This window comes from Podarcis bocagei, assembly GCF_964188305.1.
Source record: "Podarcis bocagei genome assembly, chromosome: 1".
NCBI lineage: Eukaryota > Metazoa > Chordata > Lepidosauria > Squamata > Lacertidae > Podarcis > Podarcis bocagei.
In genome coordinates, this window is record NC_138125.1 from 117,670,526 (window position 1) to 117,690,363 (window position 19,838).

The 19,838-nt window shown below is 41.3% G+C and overlaps 1 protein-coding gene across 4 annotated transcripts in view; it reads left to right on the forward strand.

The window, feature by feature from the left end:
- CCDC141 (coiled-coil domain containing 141) overlaps positions 1 to 19,401 on the forward strand; it is a 97,871-nt gene extending 78,470 nt beyond the window's left edge. Inside the window, exons 17-26 of one of the 4 annotated variants that reach the window (XM_081193873.1) lie at positions 241 to 390; positions 6,352 to 6,492; positions 7,201 to 7,395; positions 8,237 to 8,420; positions 9,112 to 9,224; positions 10,736 to 10,858; positions 12,194 to 12,271; positions 13,820 to 13,973; positions 14,514 to 14,709; positions 17,820 to 19,401. In XM_081193873.1, the coding sequence (XP_081049999.1) occupies positions 241 to 390; positions 6,352 to 6,492; positions 7,201 to 7,395; positions 8,237 to 8,420; positions 9,112 to 9,224; positions 10,736 to 10,858; positions 12,194 to 12,271; positions 13,820 to 13,973; positions 14,514 to 14,709; positions 17,820 to 18,081 (1,596 nt within the window). In that variant the 3' untranslated portion in view covers positions 18,082 to 19,401. Of the gene's footprint in view, positions 1 to 240; positions 391 to 6,351; positions 6,493 to 7,200; positions 7,396 to 8,236; positions 8,421 to 9,111; positions 9,225 to 10,735; positions 10,859 to 12,193; positions 12,272 to 13,819; positions 14,710 to 17,819 lie in introns of all 4 variants that reach the window. The other 3 variants (XM_081193874.1, XM_081193871.1, XM_081193872.1) reach the window with 3 other exon arrangements.
- The last annotated feature ends 437 nt before the right edge of the window (positions 19,402 to 19,838 follow it).

Genomic DNA, 19,838 nt, shown 5'->3' on the forward strand with positions numbered 1-19,838 from the left:
GTTTATGCCAATGTCAAGCTTCACGCCCTTTTAGGTAGATGCAGAACTGAGCCCCATATTTTCAAATCTTGCCAGAATGTTACCACATCAACCTCTTGGAAGAACATAATCTTACTGTAAAATATCTTAATTTTAAATTGAAGGGTTTTAAAAAACAATAACAAAACTGAAGTAACAAATAGGTCAGTTTGCAGCCCCTGATGCCAACTTTTTCAGCCTGATTTCTGCATCTCATTCTAGAATTCCTTTAATGTTTCTGTAAAGAACCTGCAGCAGCAGCTCAACACTCTTGAGTCTGACAGCGTGAACTGGGATTCCAAAGCTGAAAAGTATGAGGAAGATTTGTCGCACATCCTCCACTTCTGCACCACAAAAGACGAGATACGTGAGGTCTGGTGAAAAAAGCATATTAAATGATCAAAAGCTATCGTGTCCTTTCACTTCTTTCTGTTTAGTAGTCTTCAGTAGAGCTATCCTTTCACCTTTATTTGGTTAAGTTTATGAGGTGGGTGTGATTCACAAACCCATTTTTTGAGATGCCACTTGTTTTCTTGAAGATAGGTTGGAAATGGTCTCAGCTCTCTGCAGTTTACAGCCAGACTGTGGTATACTGAGGGCAGAGTTCATTTTAAAAAAATGCCTCTTGTCCCATGTAAAAAGTTATCTGCATGTAGTCAATGAAGCTATCGTGATGTTTCTAATTTAGCGTGCCTGATACTTCCTTTCTAATATGCTAATTTACTATACAGAGATTAGTTTTTACGTGTGAAAAGGAAAAAAAATACATGCGTGTCATCTACAGTCTGAAAATATGTGTTTTGTTCTTTGGCTTTTATGTGGTTCAGTTAAGTGGAATAGGCTTACAGAGATATTTGAACTGAACTTTGAGCACAAACAGCATATTTGTGTACAGCAGAAATGTAGCCTTCTAGTACACAGTCTGAAGCGCAGATGCCAAGTGAAGCATGTGAAATGGATTTTTAGCTCCTCCAAACATTATGATGCACTAGTATCCAGCATTGCTCAGGAATTCTAAGAAACCAAAGAATTTGAAATCAGTGGTTAAAATCAATGCAGTACTGAAATGTTCCATCCACCATCTTGATTCAAAATGGCATCCAGTTGGAGCCAAAGAATACAGATGAACATCAGCTCCTTGATCTCAGGGACAATCATGCAAAATTTGATTATGATATCCTAAGAGGTGTCCAAATGCAAACAAACAACTCCCGCAGATAGATACATAGTAGATAAATTAATAGTTGTTGTCATCCAAATAGCTACTTGTCCGAAGGCTTGAACATCATCAGAAGGACTTTTGTTCTTGGAACAGTTGACGCCCCTCTCTAATGCCATATCATGGATTGCTTATTTCAAAGTTTCCTTCATTTCAAAATCAGTTTGCTACGAAGAATGGAGGGCAATAGTTCAAGAAAAACAAGCAGAAAGTCCCTTTAGATATGAGAAACCTCTGCAGTTCTCTAAACATAATTAGGTGCGTCAGTATGTCAATAACGTACCATCATTTTTCTTACGCTTTCAGATTATTAGAAGCTTCATCTTCTCTGTGTCATGCAGTGGAAAGTTGAACATCTTATACCCTAATTATGAGGACATATGCATATGTCTGTGTCTAAGTGCGATTCTCTCCACCCCCTGTCCTCTCAGCTGGTACTATTCTCAGCTTGTCTGCATAAAACATCTAGTGATCACATTTCACTTTTCCCAATCAGCTTGTCTGCACTCGGCTAGTTTCCAGTCCTTAGCAGGAGAATCAAACTCACCATCTCTTTCACCTTCCTGTTAATTCCACCTCCCTTGATGAATCTGATTCCTCTGAGCCAGCTGGTTGAGCTCAACAGAAGCGTGAAACTGACCATTGTATGAAGTTGTGAATTTCACCTGAGTGGTGCCAAGGTTTGGTTTCATTCTTCTGTTAGGGAGTTTCTGTATCTCCAGGCACAGAAACAGTCTCCAACCAGCACCTTCCTTACTTTGCTCTCAGTATACAGCAGCCTAGAAGTACTTATCGTAGCCATCCTTGCCTTTCATAGTTTAGTCCTGCGACAAAGAGGAAAAGCCACTAAACCTGTCATGAAACTGGTACAGGGCGAAACATATTTATGGACTGCAGTTTTAAATCCAGAGGACTATGCAATTAAAAAGAATTTGTCACCTGGGCGAGACTTTGGGTAGTGTTTTCCTGGCAGCGCGATCCCGGTGGGGTGCCATTGCGGCTGCTCCCCTGCCTGCGCTGGGCACCATGCCCCCGCAGGTGATTTGCCACGCCCCCAGGACGCACACCAGTCCCGCCCCCGCCTGCTCTCCACCCCCTGGTGCCAGAGCATGAAGCTCTGCCACTGAGCATAATATTCCTGGGGGGGGGGCAGGGGGAGGAGAGGCGAGAAACGTCCCATTGCATGAGCAGACCTTGTTCCACCCACACAACAACCTAGCCGAACCCTGCCACAAGTTGAAAACTGTTTCTTTTGTCTTCATCTATAGTGGAAGTCTTGTTCTAAATTGCATATTGCCTTTGTTTTAGATAAACGTCCCCCATTAATCAGTTAGGGAGATAACGCCAAATTAAATGGTTGGTCCCTGAAAGCCTTTTTCCTAGACGAGTGGTAAAAACGTGAGTTGCTCTGTTTTGTTTGTGAACCATGACAACCAGATCATTAAAACAGTGTCCTGTTCTCTATTATTTGTTTTCTCCTTCTTGTGTGATAAATCACAGCAGTTGTCATCACATATCCCCTCCATCATTCCTTACCTAAGACAAAGCAGCTATATTTCAGGACAGCTGCACAAATTTTGTCTATAAGGCACTAGAAAAGCTTCTTAGAGGGCAAAGTTGATTAAAATCAATTCTACTTTTCAATAATTAGAAGAGTGAGTGGCTAACTCAAATGACCCTTTCCCCCATATCATGTTAAAATTTATTGGACAGCCAAGGACTGTCCTTACAAGCAATCAAGTGCATAAATACACTTCTGTTGCCGGCGTGGTTTCAGCAAATTTTATTGTTAAAATTTGCTGAAAGCATGGCAGCTACAGGGGTGTAATTATATTGCTCATTAAATGCTTAGAAGGCTACCCAAAGTTTGCTTACTATTGGAATCAGAGGGGAGTTTACTTTTTCCAGGTGACTAAGTACTGGAGTGGTAGATGCATGCAGAGGTTTCTCTTTTGCCTTATTTTTAAGTAGGGCCACATCAAGTCTACCAGCTTCACCTGCCCTACCTTGCCAGTGCACTTGTTCCGCTATTTGATGTTTACACAGGTCAGTCAAAAATATAGCAGATATGTTGGAGAAGAGAACGGAAACAAAACAGGTATGTTAGGAGGAGACGATGCTGACCAATTCAGCACTTAGCAGTATTGCTCTCCTACCACAAAAGAATTCCACTCTTGAAGCAGAACTATTCATTCCTTTGCCTGGGACATGTGCTGAGTTGGAGCTGAAGACAAGACAGAGGACAATGTAAGGGTCTAAATCTGAGCTTTAAGATTTCCCATTAAGTCTAAAAGAGAAAAGTGGCAGCAGCTGCAGATCTTTTGGCATACAAGCAGTTTCTTCTGAAACAAGATCTCATTTCATGCATCTTTGCCAAAAAAGAGAGAGGGAGAGATTAATTAATTAATTAATGAACGGTGGTGAATTGACACATATTGTTAAAGAGAAATCTCTTGTTGACATATGTCTCAATCAAAGGGTTCCTTTCATCACCTACAGTGTACAAATTTCACTTTTTGGGGAAAAGACAACTTCGACAAACTGAAAATCAGTTTCTTGGTGAAGCTGAGGCTCCAAACACGACTGTTGTGACTGATTCAGTTTGTGATAAACTGATAATGATAATTAGGACCTCCAACTGAGAATGAAATACAGTGGTGCCTCGCAAGACGAAAAGAATCCGTTCTGTGATTCTCTTCGTCTAGCGGTTTTTTCGTCTTGCGAAGCAAGCCCATTGACGGATTAGCGGATTAGCGCTATTAGCGGCTTATCTGCTGATCGGATCAGCTGATAAGCGGATTAGCGGCTTAGAAAAAGGGGGGGAAAGGGGGAAAAAACCAGCAGGAACTCGCAAGACATTGTCGTCTTGCGAAGCAAGCCCATAGGAAATTCGTTTTGCGAAGCACCTTCAAAATGGAACACTCTTTCATCTAGCGAGTTTTCCGTCTTGCGAGGCATTCGTCTTGCGGGGCACCACTGTATTGAAAAGGAGGTGTTATTTATAACTGAAATTAAAGACAGCACTCAAAGATGTCTCACACATACACTCAAGTTTAAAGTGCATTTATTCTGGGCTGGTGTGAGTGTGGATCATGAGGAGGAGTGTGGTACTTATTTAGCTCTCTTTCCTGCCCTATATAAAGGTTAGGCATATATTAACCTAAACTTTATCTTTGCAACAACTCTGCGGTAAGCCACGTTGAGAAACAATCACTCCAGTTCCTTGAAGTCCAGGGAGAAACCTGTTTAGAGAGACATTGCTGGAGCTCCATCTGGCATCTTGGACTTGGCATTATTTGCCTAGTAAGCTTCAAGTCTAAGCCAGGATTTGAACACTGGATTCCCACATCAAAGCCCAGTACCATATCCCAGGGAATACACCAAGAGATCATTTTCACTAAGGGTATGCAGAGGCAAACACAGCTTAGAATAGACAATAATACTTTGGAATTATTTTTGACAGCAACGGAATGTTGTGGAGGACTGGGGTGGGAGGCGGTGTCTTCCCATCTACCTCCCACAATGCCCTGCGGTCTAAGCACGAGATTGTACTATACCTTTAAAGCACATTCAGAGCTCATCTTTTCCTTCAAAGGATTCCCGGCACCCTAGTTTACCATTCACAGAGTTACAGTTCCCAGCAACCCTCAACAAACTACAATGCGCAGAATTCTTCAAGGGGGGAAGTGTGCTTTGAAGGTAGACTGTGCACGGAGACTTAGGTGGAGAGAAGCAGATTGGCAAAGCCCTTTGTTCCTCCCCAACCCTCATTTCAAGACAGGGCTGCAGTGCATTCCTTTCCAGTTTGCCTTAAATTGGTGGGTCCCCAGTCATGCTCTCCTCCTCTTTCCATTAGTCACCCTCTGCCCTTTTTTTAAAAAATAATGGATAGCTGCAACTTCTTAGAAAAGCTTCCATCTTTCTCCACTTCTGTTTGTGCATTCCAGCAACATACACACCCGTCCCCCTGGAGGCCTATCGGCTTGCGGCCTCTCCCAGCTCCAGCACCAGGGTGTGGCCTTCCCCTTCCCATTAAAAATAGGACACAAATTTGGTTCAGAAATAATCAAGAAGCCCCAAGATCTCAAGCTAGTAAAAATGAAAATATATTTGGTTATTTGGGATCAATCGAGCACTCTCCACGAGGTGTCCTGCTGCCTATTTTGGCAAGGAGCACATGAAAATACTGGAAAAGCATGGATTTATCTGCTTCCATCCCATGGCATTTAGTTTTGCAGCACAGTGCTAATTTGCCAGAAAAATTCAAAAGGCTATTCATTCCTTTCCAAAGACACCTTTATGAAAGCTCAAGTGGGTATCAAATTCTATGCCCTAGAGTTTCATCCCATTAGTTGCTGGATGACGGACATCATCCATCGTGTTGACGGTGAGAAACTAGAGCTCACATGGCAAGGCCAAAATGAAACAAACATATATTATATTTTAAGACCTCCAAGAAAGTAAGAAAAGAGGATGCAGTGGAAAATATACACTGCAGATGTTGCAGAGTCTGCAGTCCTGTTGGAAATGAGCAGAAGAGTTTCAGGGGAACATCAGCTTGGGGCTACTCCCTGCCCTCTTTGAAAATAGCAATGGAGGAGTAGTCTTGAAACTCACTTCTGCACCAAGCGGAAAATAGTACACATTCGTACTATTATAGCATTTTTGTGGAGTTACAAGTTTTGACACTTCTTCTTAGTGGTGATGATGCGCATCAGCTATTTCCACATGGTAGTTTTTAGAAATTTCGGCCTGGGAACTTATTTCTTTTCAGAGTACTGTGTTCTCAGAATAATAAATATTTGTAGTTCATTTAAATGGTTTGCATGCTTTCACAGAGAGAGAGATTGTCTCCCTTTTGGGGGGAGGACCCCATGTTTTCAGGAAGTACATTGAGTGTAATCCTAACCACATAAATATTCCGAAGTACATACTTTTGAATTCAACTGAGGCTTTACTCCTGAGTCCTGGGTAATTGTGGTTCTACACTCAATGGGACATACTTTTGAGTAGATAGGACTGCAGTATAAATAATTTTTTTTATTTAACTCTGTACGGGTTCTTTGTTTTATATCACTGTTAATAATCACTCATAAATAATGGTTTGTTTTCAGATCAGAGAATCATTTAAAGACATCAAAAAGAAATTCAATAACATGAAATTCAACTATAGCAAGAAAACTGAAAAAGCGCGAAATCTGAAGACTCTGAGAATTCAGATTCAGCAAGTTGATGCGTATTCTGAAAAAATGCAGGTAACAATTATAGTTGTTGAGTCATGGCCTGCATGATATGTATCTCAGACTTGCACCATGATGACTGACAACATTCAGCAGATAGTTTTCATATCACAGCTGATGAAACAGAACACCAAAGGTCACACATCCTTTTTCTTTTAGCAATTGGCTTAGGGTATTGTGTGTGTGTGTGTGTGTGTGTGTGTGTGTGTTGTGTGTGTGTGTGTGTGTGTGTGTGTGTGTGTGTGTGTGTGTGTTTCAAGTTCAAAACTGACTCAACATTTCACTTCTGTCTTCAAAGCATTATGCAATTATTATATGATATTCCTGTTGAAAGGGTCATAGACATGCTTTTAAATCAACAAAAGCCAAGACCAATAGTGAAAAGAAGCCATGGTTGTTAAAGTGGTATCAAAATTCTTTAAATATATTGTGCAGGTATGGCCTAAAATGCTAGGGAGAAATCTACCACCTAGCTATCAGCCCCACCAAGTTAACCAGACGATGTAGAGCAGTAATGGCCAAGCTGTGCCTTCAGAGACTAATTAAAAAGTTTTCAGTTCCATAGAAGTTGTAAATACCTATTAAATGCAGAAATGTGTGTTTGTTTCCTGTGCTTTTCAGTTATCTGTGGCGATTTCAGATAGAGTAAGTTTTTGCTCTGTTGAACGTTTCTAAAATACCTTTTAGAATTTCTGAATATTCTTACTGTATTCCTTGGAACAGGTACTGAGAAAGAAGACCGATAATCTAAAGAAGAAAATATTAGATTCCTTAGCAACTCAGCCTAGTGATAAAGCTGAGATACTCTCTGGCTCAATCAACGAATTAGAGAAACAGCTGAGTGAATTTGGCAAGATTATGGAGGATTACAAACAAAATTTGGATCTGATGGAGCGTCTACAGCAGATGATGGAAGAGGTATACAAAAACCACAAATGCACTTTACAGATGTGTTAAGGGGCCAGTTTGAGGTATGGGACTAATGTACATTGCCTATGTGCATCTCATCCATCATTTCAGACTTTTTTTAAATGGACCAGAGACTTTGTGGAAAGAACCTGGAGTTAAATGACTATAGTAGTTCTCATTCATCTAATGCCTGTTCACACCCCAGACTTGGAGACTTGTTTATTGAGTGATTGTTGAGTGATTATGTAAATGGCGGTTGTGTGTTCAATTGTGTTGTGTAGTGTTGTGTAGAGTGAAGAGTGAATGTGTATGGAAATGATTTTTGTGACTGTTTTTGTAATACGTATGAGACTTTCTGCATTATATTGCATTCTGATGCTCCATCTTGATGCATATTGATGTTTTGCATATGATTTGATTTGTGATTCTTATATTTATTGTTGTTTAATTATGTTACTTAAAAGGTAGAATTTTTATCATTAATGGTAATAGTAATAGGTTGTCACCATAGTATTCTTTTGGTGTTGAATGTTGAATTTGCACTGTATTTCTTACATTGACTCTTTTTGTTAGCATATGTGAACCACACACACACCCTATTTAAAGTTATAGGCTATCGATAATATAATGGCTTTTTCTAAATTAAGGAGCAGGGTTCAGTTTTGGGATAGTTTTTTGCCATGTACTCTTGAATATCGGTAAAGATCACACGAACCCCAAAATAAAAACACAACAATTAGCATTATGGAAAGGATTAGACATGGTTTGACATCGTTGATTGAGCCATCAGTGATTTAACTGGAAAATATGTTTTAATATACTGGGATTTTCTGTTTCATATCTCTCATAGTGTCTATTTTGGTGTGAAGAAGCAAGTGCTACAGTAGTTAGAGTTGAGAAATATTCATCAGAGTGTAAGACGAGGGAGGCAGTAGAAACACTTTACAAGCAATTCAACAAGTTTGTCGAGCCGATGGTTCCTCAGCAAGAGGAAAGAATTCAGCAGATTACAAACCTCGCTAAAGACTTATATGGTAAGAACCTATTATTTTGAAACTTCTATGTACATTTTGGGGGAAGAAGGGAGATGAGCTTACCGGATTTTTCCGTGTATAAGATGACCCCTATTTTTTTAACCCGAAATTAAGTTGTTTAGCTTTTGGGGGGAGTGGGGGAGGTCACTTCCGCCAATCGCTCAGTCCGCCAGCCCACCACTGCCGATCACTTGCCACAGCCACTGCCGATCGCACACCTCGCCGCAGCCAATTGTCTGCCCGCTCGCCACCACCAACAGCCCACCCGCCCACTTGCCGCAGTTGCCAATCGCCTGCCCAATTGCCGCAGCCACAGCCAATCGCCATCAGGCCTTGCCGCAGCCACCAATCACCCGCCCAATCACCACTGCCAATCTCCTGCTTGCTGCTGCCATCAATCGCACGTCCCCTCTGCATTCACTATCCCGACTCCCCCCAAATTTCCTCTGGAAGAGAGAGAGGGGGATTCTTCTGTCTGGCAAACAGAAATGCTCACACTGAAGGAATGATTAGAAGAATGTGATGCTGAATTCCTCCCGTGATAAGAAATTATGCACTTTGTTACATAGAGATGTCGGTCTATACTGTAAAAATATATATATTAAAAGTCTGAACCTAAAGCTAGATACATTTTTACTACATCGGGCTAATATAAATGTTGTGCTCCTGCTCAATTTTTTGTAAACTACAGGTATTGAAGATGGAAAGAAATACATCGAGAAAATAGGAGTGAAACACAAAGAAGTTCTTGATTCTATCAGTGAACTGTGTAGCTCCTTAACAGAACTTGAAGACAAGCTTGGGGTAATTAGTTTTCCATATTGGAACCTATATTTGATTTGTGTACTGTACACCAATTCTATATGCCCCTGTGCTTAGAACAAATATGGATTGCTTCAATTGACATATTCAGGGTCGGAGGGGAATTTTGCCCTCAGGCTGATTTGTGTCTGTCTGCGGTTTCTTGCCTTCCTCCTAGCAACCATCACAGCTTTGATGGCTATGGCATTGGGTATGACCTTTAGTCTTTGTTGGAGGTGAAGATTCAGGCCTCTTCCATCTATCTCAATGGCAGCAGGATATCTCAGGGGAGGTGCTTCTGGCCAAACACCCAAGTGGGGACTGAGGGCCATAAGCACTTCCCAGCATGGCAAACTAGTCAGATTGTATCTGTTGCATGTTATAGGTCATCCTTTAACAGGTTTGATCCCCCCCAATTGTCCAGCAGGCAGGCTGGATAAAACAGGAGATGTCCAGTGCCATGCCCAGCTCACTCACATCTGTAATCCATAAAGTTGTGACCTACTTTGAACCCAAGGTGCTTGTCCAAGTCCTTTCTTTAACTGTAGTAGCCTGGGCATGCAAACTCAATGAGCTCTTTATTTTAAAGCATTTATATGCTGCTTTTCTAAATAAAGAAAATCGTTCCAGGCACCAACCATAAATAAAAATGTTCCAGACACCAACCAGAACAGAATAAAATGGCGTCCCCAAAAGAGCAATTCAAACAACAAATTATGTAATCACAATTCACAAAAACAGTAGAAGATCTCTACAGCTGAATTTTGTCTATTTACAGTAGTCCCTGCAATATGTATGTCCCATCCGACACTGTGATCATTATGGTAGCTACCATGTGACTCATAACCTATTTCGATGGCAAAAATTAGATTAATATGCCTCCAAAGGTCAACACAGTTGATCTACCCAGAAGAGTCCTGCTTTACTTAGCCTCATAAATGTCAATAAAATAAAAGTGAAATTTATGAGGCCTGTTTGTAACTCTTTCCCCTCTAAGCCTTGAAAGGGGGGGGGGGTTATTGGGTTGTTTTTATTTTGATTATATATTTTGTGGCTTTATATTTTGAGTTTGTTCTGTGAACTGCCCTGAGACCTCCAGGTATAGGGCAGTATATAAATTCAATAAATCATCATCATCATCCTTTTAAAAAAACATGTGAAAATAGTCCATTTTTAGATGATCACTTCCACCCGTCCCAAGCCAGTGGATAATGGGAGTTGTAGTTCAGAAACATCTGGAGGGTTGGAGGTTCCCCACACCAACTTTAATTTTTTATCTCAATTTTGTGCTTCAGGTGCTGCTGTGTCTTTATTAATTTATGTCCGTTCACTTGTAGTTTTGGTTTTCATTGTATTTTATTTTATTTTATTTTATTTTATTTTATTTTATTGTGTTAAAAGCTACTGGCATAATTAAAGCTAAAAAGAATAACTATATAGGATACATTTGACAAAGTCAGTCACTATTTTTATTGCTTTGCTCAGCTACCATAGCTCCTTTTTCCATTTGACAGGAAGACTCACTAAAGGGGAAAGCACAAAATTCTGGTAATTTTGAGGACAAGCAAGAAGCAGAACAGAAACAGATGACAAACAAGGAAAATCTAAAAGAAAAGACAAATGAGCTAAAACAACAGGTTTGCAAACCTTTTTAACCATCTTCTGGGTGAATTAATCTCAGGTCAATGAAAACTGGTTTTAGTGGAGCAATTCACACAGGCTCAAAATATTGCCTTGCTGTGATCTTCCGGGGTCTGCCATTTGCTGCCCAGCATGGTAGGCTGGGAGCTGGGAGCTGGGAGCTGGAGGGTTCACTTCACACAGCTGGGGGTGGGGAATGCAAGACCTGCCTTTCCAGCTGGCATGCTAAACTGCCCAATTGGGTGAGTGTTGTGGGGTTAGGGGCTTGGGGACAACCGGGACCACCTTCCCCCATAAAAGGGAGTGAGACCCAGCCTCTTGCCCACATGGAGCTCCTTGACATGGAGTTCGGACCATCCAGGCTGTAGAGTTTGAGGACATAGTTATAGAATTGTTGGCAGGTAACAAAACGTCCAGCAACTTAAAAAGCAGAGACAAAGGTCCATATAGTTAAAGCTATGGTTTTCCCAGTAGTGATGTATGGAAGTGAGAGCTGGACCATAAAGAAGGCTGATCGCCGAAGAATTGATCCTTTTGAATTATGGTGCTGGAGGAGACTCCCATGGACTGCAAGAAGATCAAACCTATCCATTCTGAAGGAAATCAGCCCTGAGTGCTCCCTGGAAGGACAGATGCTGAAACTGAGGCTCCAGTAGTTTTGCCACCTCATGAGAAGAGAAGACTTCCTGGAAAAGACCCTGATGTTGGGAAAGATGGAGGGCACAAGGAGAAGGGGACGACAGAGGACAAGATGGTTGGACAGTGTTCTCGAAGCTACAAACATGAGTTTGACCAAACTGCGGGAGGCAGTGGAAGACAGAAGTGCCTGGCGTGCTCTGGTCCATGGGGTCACAAAGAGTTGGACACGACTAAACGACTAAACAACAACAACAAAACGTCATGACTTTGGTAGATAAGCCACTGAGTGGCTTTAACATCCTTTAACATCAGAGTAGCCTGTTAAAAGGATCTGGGAAGGAGCAGTAGTGTCCAAGAGCCCACATGGGGGCCATAGCACCCCTTCCATGATGCGGCATTCGCATGAACGGCACACTTGATCCATTTCCGACCCAATTGTGAGTTCAACTAGTAGGCGGGCTGGTTAAGGTGGATACTTAGCCAGTGCATTTGCCAAACTGATTGACCTCTGCCTAATGCAACTGAGACACACAAACACTCATCTAGAATCTTGTGGGATTCAGCTAAAGGAATAATCCCTTGTCTTGAAAATATATCTTTAGGGAAACAATTTATTACATATTGAGCCATTTAGCTTTCTTAATGACCATGTTCAATGCACTCATTTTATTTGTTTACTGGCTTACTTATAGATGGAGTCGAGCACATTAGCTGAAAGCCCAGTTGCAACTAAGACTGTGAACACCGTTGCCTCTGCCAACACTAGAAAGGTAATCAGTTTTGTTCTAAAATGTTTGTAAACCAAGGTTATTCAAAGCAAAAATGACTTGCATTCAGAAAACAAAAATAAGAAAAATTCCCAACCTACCTATATAGATTACTTTTGTTGCAGTGTTTTCTTGTGTTCCTTTTCTTTAGTGACTGGGCTCATCTTTTGTCTGATGCTTACATAATTAGCTCCTTGGCACAAACCTCCTCTAAAAGTGCTAGCCCAATGAAACTCTCAATTCAGTTTCCTACATGCTGTTTTAAAAATACAATTGTCTCATCTAAGCCACCTGCATTTATTCTTCAAGAGTCTTTTACATAGCACAGCATGATTTATTATTATTGAGGGTAGCATACTATAGTCCGGATCACTGGTTTGTAACATATTTATGCCATACCGGCTAATAAATTTGAAATTTTGCCTGAAATCATGTGTGTACGCAAGTCCATTATTAGTAGAAAAGTTTTTGACAGGTGCTTTTCAACCCTCTCATTATAATGATTAAGAACCAGGGGCATGACTTACAGACAAGCACCCTTCTTTCTTGGTTCAACTGCGAGTATTCACTCACTGAATAAAGCTGAGGTCAGAGGTGGCACCTTGGGGCAAAGATTGGGGTGCCCCGCAGTTCACGGAAGCCTTGCCCAGCGCCGCACACAGCTTTAATGGCTGAGGCTCCTCCTCTCTCGTACTCAGAATGAACATGCTTTGGATGCTGCGCTGCACTGGCCTTGGCGGCTCAGCCTCCTCTGCCCCCTCAATATTAGGGGGGCTGAGCCCCCTTGCTAAGGAATAGTGAGGGGGCTGATGGCACCTCCACCCACCTAGAGTTGGCACGCTTGCCTGAGTTACAGCTGCATCTTCTGTGTTGGAAAAAGAACTTGCAGCCTCTGCATTAGATCACCGGCCAGTTGAGGACTATTAGCAGTATAGATTCTTTGATTCCATTTGGAGTGGAGAGAATTCTGAGCTGCAGCTGTTTTTAATAAATCACAAAATGATTGGGGAGGAAAGAGGCTAAAGCACAGATATGGGATTGACTACCTGTGAGAATGGCAAGCATTGATTGAGCCTAAGGGGGAAATCGCTAAATTGTAAGAGAGTTAAAGGAGAGGGATTGATATCAGAAGTCTGGAACACTCCTAGGAAAGAACTACAGAAGTGGAAATGGGAAGGAGAGGGGTACCAGTAATTGTTACCCACCCCAAGCCCTTTGGACAGGACGCGCTGCTTTATTTAAAAAGAATTGCTATAAGGATTTATTATTGTTGATAGAACTGAAAAGTCCCATGATAATAAGCTTGATTTCATACTGTAACTAAATTGTAAACGAATACTTTTTACATTCTACCAGTCACATAGCTCATTTATTGTGTTTTCAGAAATTAAATTCCCCTGTAAAATAAAACATGTCGTAGAAATATTTGAAGGGGAATGAAAATCCTATTCAACTCAGTACATAACAGGGAAACAACAAACAATAATAGTTCAATTATCTTTGTTCAGTCGCTCTCTTTCTCCCTCCCTCCTTTTCTCTCTCTTTTCTTAGGAAGAGATGATATTGGCTGATATTTCAGTTGTCTGCTCAGCTGGTGAGGATTCTGTTTCACGAGACACAGATCTCCTCTTGTCTTCTGCCAAAGAGGATAGCTTTCAGGCCGAGCTGCTGGCAGAAGAAGTGCCCTCTGGAGATGAATATGAGTGTATATCTCCTGATGATATCTCTCTGCCACCACTTTCTGAGACACCAGAGTCCAACCTTCTGCATTCTGAAACAGAGCTCGAAGAGCCACCTTGCTGTAGCTCACGTAGCCTGCATGTCAGCTCCTATAGCGTGCAAATGCAGATAAATGCTGGCGGCAAAAGAATGACAGATGAATGCGATCCTTTAACCTCCGTTGCTTACGCTGACACGCCTGGTCACAGAAAGGAACACATGTCAGATCAGCCAGGGAGATTTTCTTCCTCTACCCTAAGCTACCACTCAAAACACAAAGCAGAGTCCCCTTTTGCTCACAGTCCGCCAGAAATGCCTGAGGCCAGCCCCCTCACATGCATGCTCAAGGCAGAGCCTGCCTATTGCATGACGAGTGAAGTGTGCGAGACCCGTTTGCAACGCCACGAGGTCCACAGAAGCATGACAGAAGCACAGGGACAATTGCATGACGGAAATAACTTCACTAAAAGCCAAGATAGGCTGCATGCTTCACCCAACGCATTCTCAGATCTCCTGTTTCAATCAGACACCACCAGAAGCTGCCAGAGGCAGATGGTCACCCGAGAAGAGATTAAAAGTATATCTGAAAAGAACAGCATGGTCAGCCTTTGTGGACAGACGCCTAACTTCTCCAAGCTTCTGTCTAATGTCACTGTCATGGAAGGCTCTCCGGTGACTTTGGAAGTAGAAGTAACAGGATTCCCAGAGCCAACGCTGACCTGGTGGGTAGCTTACAATGAGAAAACCTAAATATAAATAGAGAAATCCCCACAGAGTCACATATAACCGAGCGCCAATTAGAAAACCAGAGCTACTTGTTTGGATCGCGCCACATGATTCCATTTCCAGCCAAAGCCCAATTCAAAAGTCACAATATGCATGCAATGTTAGGCCTTGATGCCACCATAACTCTCAAATGTCAAAGTGATTAAAGCATGCCCCACCCGAAATATTTAAAAAAAATTAAGATAAATGATAAACATCTCAATTTCCCAACAAAACATTCCAGTTGCTAAAAGTGCATTAAAATTCCTTTTCAAAGAGCTTATGAGTATGAGTAGATTGCTCTACATTGACAGACCAATGTCCATATTACCCAGAAAGCAGAGGAAAAATGGGGGTATTATTTACCTTATCCTGGATTCGCTGAACCACATTACTATTTATGCATGCCCAAGAAGGCTGTGTCATCACAACCTGCTACAAAACACTGGGCACTGCCACTTTGCCAGATGAGAAACTGGGGCTAATAGGCTCCCAGCCAAAGAACCCCAACACAGTATGCAGTGATCAATCTTGAGGATTTTGGCTTTTTAATCCCCCCCCCCCCCAGTTTTCAACAATAAGTGCTCCAGACACCCTGAGTTTCAAGTTCAAGTTGCTACATTCCTAAAAGAAAGTAAGAGGGACAGCCCCAAAGCCCAGTGAAAGTTCAGAGTTGGTCACTCAATCTTCTGGATTGAGGCCACTGTCTTGCTCAAGATATTCCAATGCAGCCATGCCAAGGCTATGATTCAACAAACACAAAGGTCCTTCGGCTGTATCCAGCCAACAACGCGTTTGTCCCAGACATCACAACCCATGACCACCCATGGCAATTCTTCCACATGCCAACTTAGAAAGAAAATGCATTTCCAGCAGAAGGGCCTTGGATATGGGCCAACAGCTTTTATTTTGCTGATTCTTGCTCTGGAATGATACAGAGCTGATGACAAGGTGTTTTTTTGGGGGGTGGCAAATCCAGTATAAAAGTTAATAAAAGACTCATGGTAATGAAATCAGAGAGGGAAGAGAGTGTGCAGAAGAGGAATTTCTACTTGTTTTCATCTTTAAATGGAGCTTCTTGGGTTCATAGTAAGATAGGACAGGCTAAATCTTAGTAAGACATTTTTCCCACATATATTTTGCTGCAAATCCACATTTAGTTAGCTAAGTAAAAAGTAGATTGATTCTAAGATCATCTCACATTGTCACTTATTTCCTTTATCCTTTATTCCTTGCCTCTTTTATGGCAGTGTATGTTCTTGCAGCCACTTTACTCTACCTGCACTCCACATAGAAAGAAAGCCGAATTATAGAGAGACAACATTTTTATTGTGTGTGCATATAACATCTTTGAAACCAGAAACTAACCCATGTTGCACAGAATTATTATCAGAATGCAGTTGAGAAGCAAATGGAACAGCTAAAAACTATCCCTGTGTTGTCACTAACCAATTCTTAAATTATTTTTGCTTTTAAAATACCCTAATCTTCTTTCCTTTGGGAAACCTGCTGCCAGCTTTCAGCAGACCTTAATACTTAGACCATTTTATTTAATACAAAAAATGTTACTGCAGCTTGTTCAGCTTTTGAACAAAATAATTTTTTACAACAGAAGGATGATTAAAAATAAGTCCAGGAGGGAATTTTCACAATAGGAACTAAGCACGGATGTTATGATGCTCTAATATTGATGGCAACAAAATATGCATTTTGCCAAAAAAGAAGAAAGGAATACAGTGATACCTCAGGTTACAGATGCTTCAGGTTACAGACTCCGCTAACCCAGAAATAGTACCTCGGGTTAAGAACTTTGCTTCAGGATGAGAACAGAAATTACACGGCGGCAGTGGGAGGCCCCATTAGCTAAAGTGGTACCTCAGGTTAAGAACAGTTTCAGGTTAAGAACGGACCTCCAGAACGAATTAAGTTCTTAACCTGAGGTACCACTGTACTATATATCAGGCATAGGTAGACTCGGCCCTCCAGATGTTTTGGGACTACGACTTCCATCATCCTTGACCACTGGCCTGTTAGCTAGGGATGATGGGAGTTGTAGTCCCAAAACATCTGGAGGGCCGAGTTTGCCTATGCCTGCTATATATACACAACACTAATCGACCTAAGGTAATATGCAAACAAAAGAGCAGATGTTGGAAGGCAATGGGGGCAGAAGTAATTAGCTGATCTGCAGTGCCATTTATTCATTTCCTATTGAGTGGTTCCCAGAAATGTGTGGTGGAAAAGATGGGGCAGTCGGTGCCCCCCTCCACCAAGTCAACTTTAAATGATAGGCTGCTCTTGGTAAATAAGAGGTCAGCCAGGGGATAGGAAATTCATCGATTTTGCTGGGACTACATAAATTGCCTCCTACAATTCTTGGCATAGCTACTTCTTAACGTATCAGTGTCCACCCATTCTTGGGTGTTTTTGCAGTGACAGTTCTCCCTCTCATAGCCTATTTCCCCACTCAAAGTCACAGGATGGTATTAGCCGTGGAATGAGGCACATACTTAGCCATGACACTGGGACAGTAACAGTTTTCTAGGAACACAAAATAGACACAGAACATTGCCAAACTTTATTTTGGGGCATGTTCCCCAATGAAAAGCAAAACAAAATAATAATAATCCCCTGTTCTGATGTTTCTCTCACTTACAGAATAACCCCAGTCAATTCAGCAGGACAGTTTCCTTTGGGTCAAATAAATGCTCCCAAATATAAATGAAACAGGGGCTCTTGCCTTGCCTTTATGGAGCCAAACAAAATGTCACAAGAAACTCCCCTTTAAGAACACATACTTCAAGATCCCAGGCTTTATTTAACCTCTTTCCTGCTAATTAAACCTTTCCCCCCTTTTTTAACCACAAGAACTTGCCCTAAATAGTTGCAAACCCAATCCTCTCTTTTTAATAAAAGACACCAGGAGGCAGGGAACTAATGTTAGCGATTTGCCCCTTACCGCCAACTTCCTGTCATAGGTCTGTAAGAGCTTGTTTGACGCGACAGATTGTTTTGCTTCGACAAACATTCATGTTAACCTGACTTGAAAACTGACTCTCTGCTTCAGGTACAAGAAGGGCCAGAAAGTGACTGGAGATGAGCACTTAAAAATCTCACACAAGGACACAAAGTATGCTTTGTTCATTGAGAAGGTGTGTGACACAGACGCTGGCCTCTATGTGGTCCGGGCTAAAAATTCTAGTGGCACGGTCTCCTCAAGTGCCATTCTCCATGTGCAAGGTAACAAGCCACCTATAAAAAGAATAGACTGGATAATCATCTGTGCCCTCTACTTGGTTGTTTCACTTGTGTACTGGCTGTTCACTTAGCACAGCAGCACACCAGCACCACTGGACTTTAACTTTCACACTTGGAGACGACAGCAAATGGCCGCCTTTCGCTGCACCTCACATCACTTTCACCCCCTTTGGTTATGAGTCACTCTGAATATAGTTCTTCTGATATTAATATCACAGCTACACTGGTTGTCGTTATTCATTCATTACTATATCAATGTTACTTGGGGGTGGGAAAGGGATTTGTAAAGACACCTAGTAGGTTTTTTTGTGCTTTAGACCTAACACAAGCAATAAAAAAGAAATGTATTATTTATGGGTTACGATTGGATTGCAGGCATCCACTTCAATTTATCTCCTGGGTTTTTTTAAAAAAATAATAATCATACTGTGAATGCTTTAATGAAAATGCACCAAGGTTTCATACATTTAAAATATTTGTAGCATAATTCAAAGGGCTTTACTCCTATTGCCTCAATCTGTGCAACAGCTCTGCAAGGTAGGATGGTATTGTTGTATTGTTATCCCCATGTTGCAAGCGGTGCTGGGTGAGCCTGGAAGAATAGTGGTTTGCTGAAGGCCCACGTAGAAGCTTTTGAAAAGGGGATTTTCTGACTTGCAGCTCAGACACTTAAGACAATGCACAATGCTAGGTTTTGCCAATTTCAGATTGTATGTCAACTTGTCAAAGCGAGAAGATACGAAAATAGTTGATGCATTAATCATTTTAATTCACTCTTGAATGTTTTCAAATAGAACAAGAAATTGAGAATGATGTTTAAAAGGAGGGGAAATGTTTGTGGGTGACATGGTGTAGTTTAAAACATGATAAAATATAAAGCAAATAAAATGTTAATGAGTACGCCCTTGCTAAAGTAATAAGGAAGGAGTAATACTTTTTAAAGCAAGTTAAGAGTCTTAGAAGGAATTTGCTTGGGAATTGCATTTCTTTTATTTTTAAATGTGGGAGCCAGAGCAACATTGTATTATTAGAATTTCTTGCCTTGAAGGATGTAATATCTTTGATTCATTGAATAATATATTACCAGTTTTGACAAAGGTAAGGGGGGAAATGATGCTATTTAAAGGGAGAGTTCACCTGTACATTTTCACCAAATTCAAATGACAAGTTGATCATCGTTAATTCCTTCCGTTTCCTAGGAAGAGGAGACATACATATATGGTATCTATGTGGTTTTAAAAATGGTTGAAAAATATTAGTGTAACTTTTTTTCTTGGAGAATAACTTTCTTCTTTCTTATAATGACTGCTTTGAGGGAAATTAATTTTTTTAAAGAAATCCAATCTCTTAAAAGAAAATTACCATATGAAAATAAATCTTCAAGTGCACAGTGTGCTGTGGAAAGAATATCTGTTACAAATGGCAGGGAGGGAGGGGGTATGAAGATGGAGGGAAGAGGAGTTTTAGCCAACTGGCTGCAGATTTATTAGAGACATGTAAAACTGAAAGGAGATCAGTCTTCTAGGCAGCCCCGTCCTTGAGGCAAAGAAAGCAGGGGAGGGAGGCCAGTTGATCCAAGACGACAACTTATCATCGTTCTATGAACAGAACATATTGGGCAGATGATGTGCTACACTTGTGGGCACAGGCGCAGTAAGGCTGCCTCCAAGAAGCCAAGGCAGCAGAGATGCATAGCAGAATTACCACAGTACAATGTTCTTGGATCAAAACACGCCACAACTTTTATTGATTACAGATGTAAGTAGGCTTAGGCTTAGGCCCTGGGTATCCTGAATCATCCAGTCTCCTGATTGGGGGTCGGTTCCTG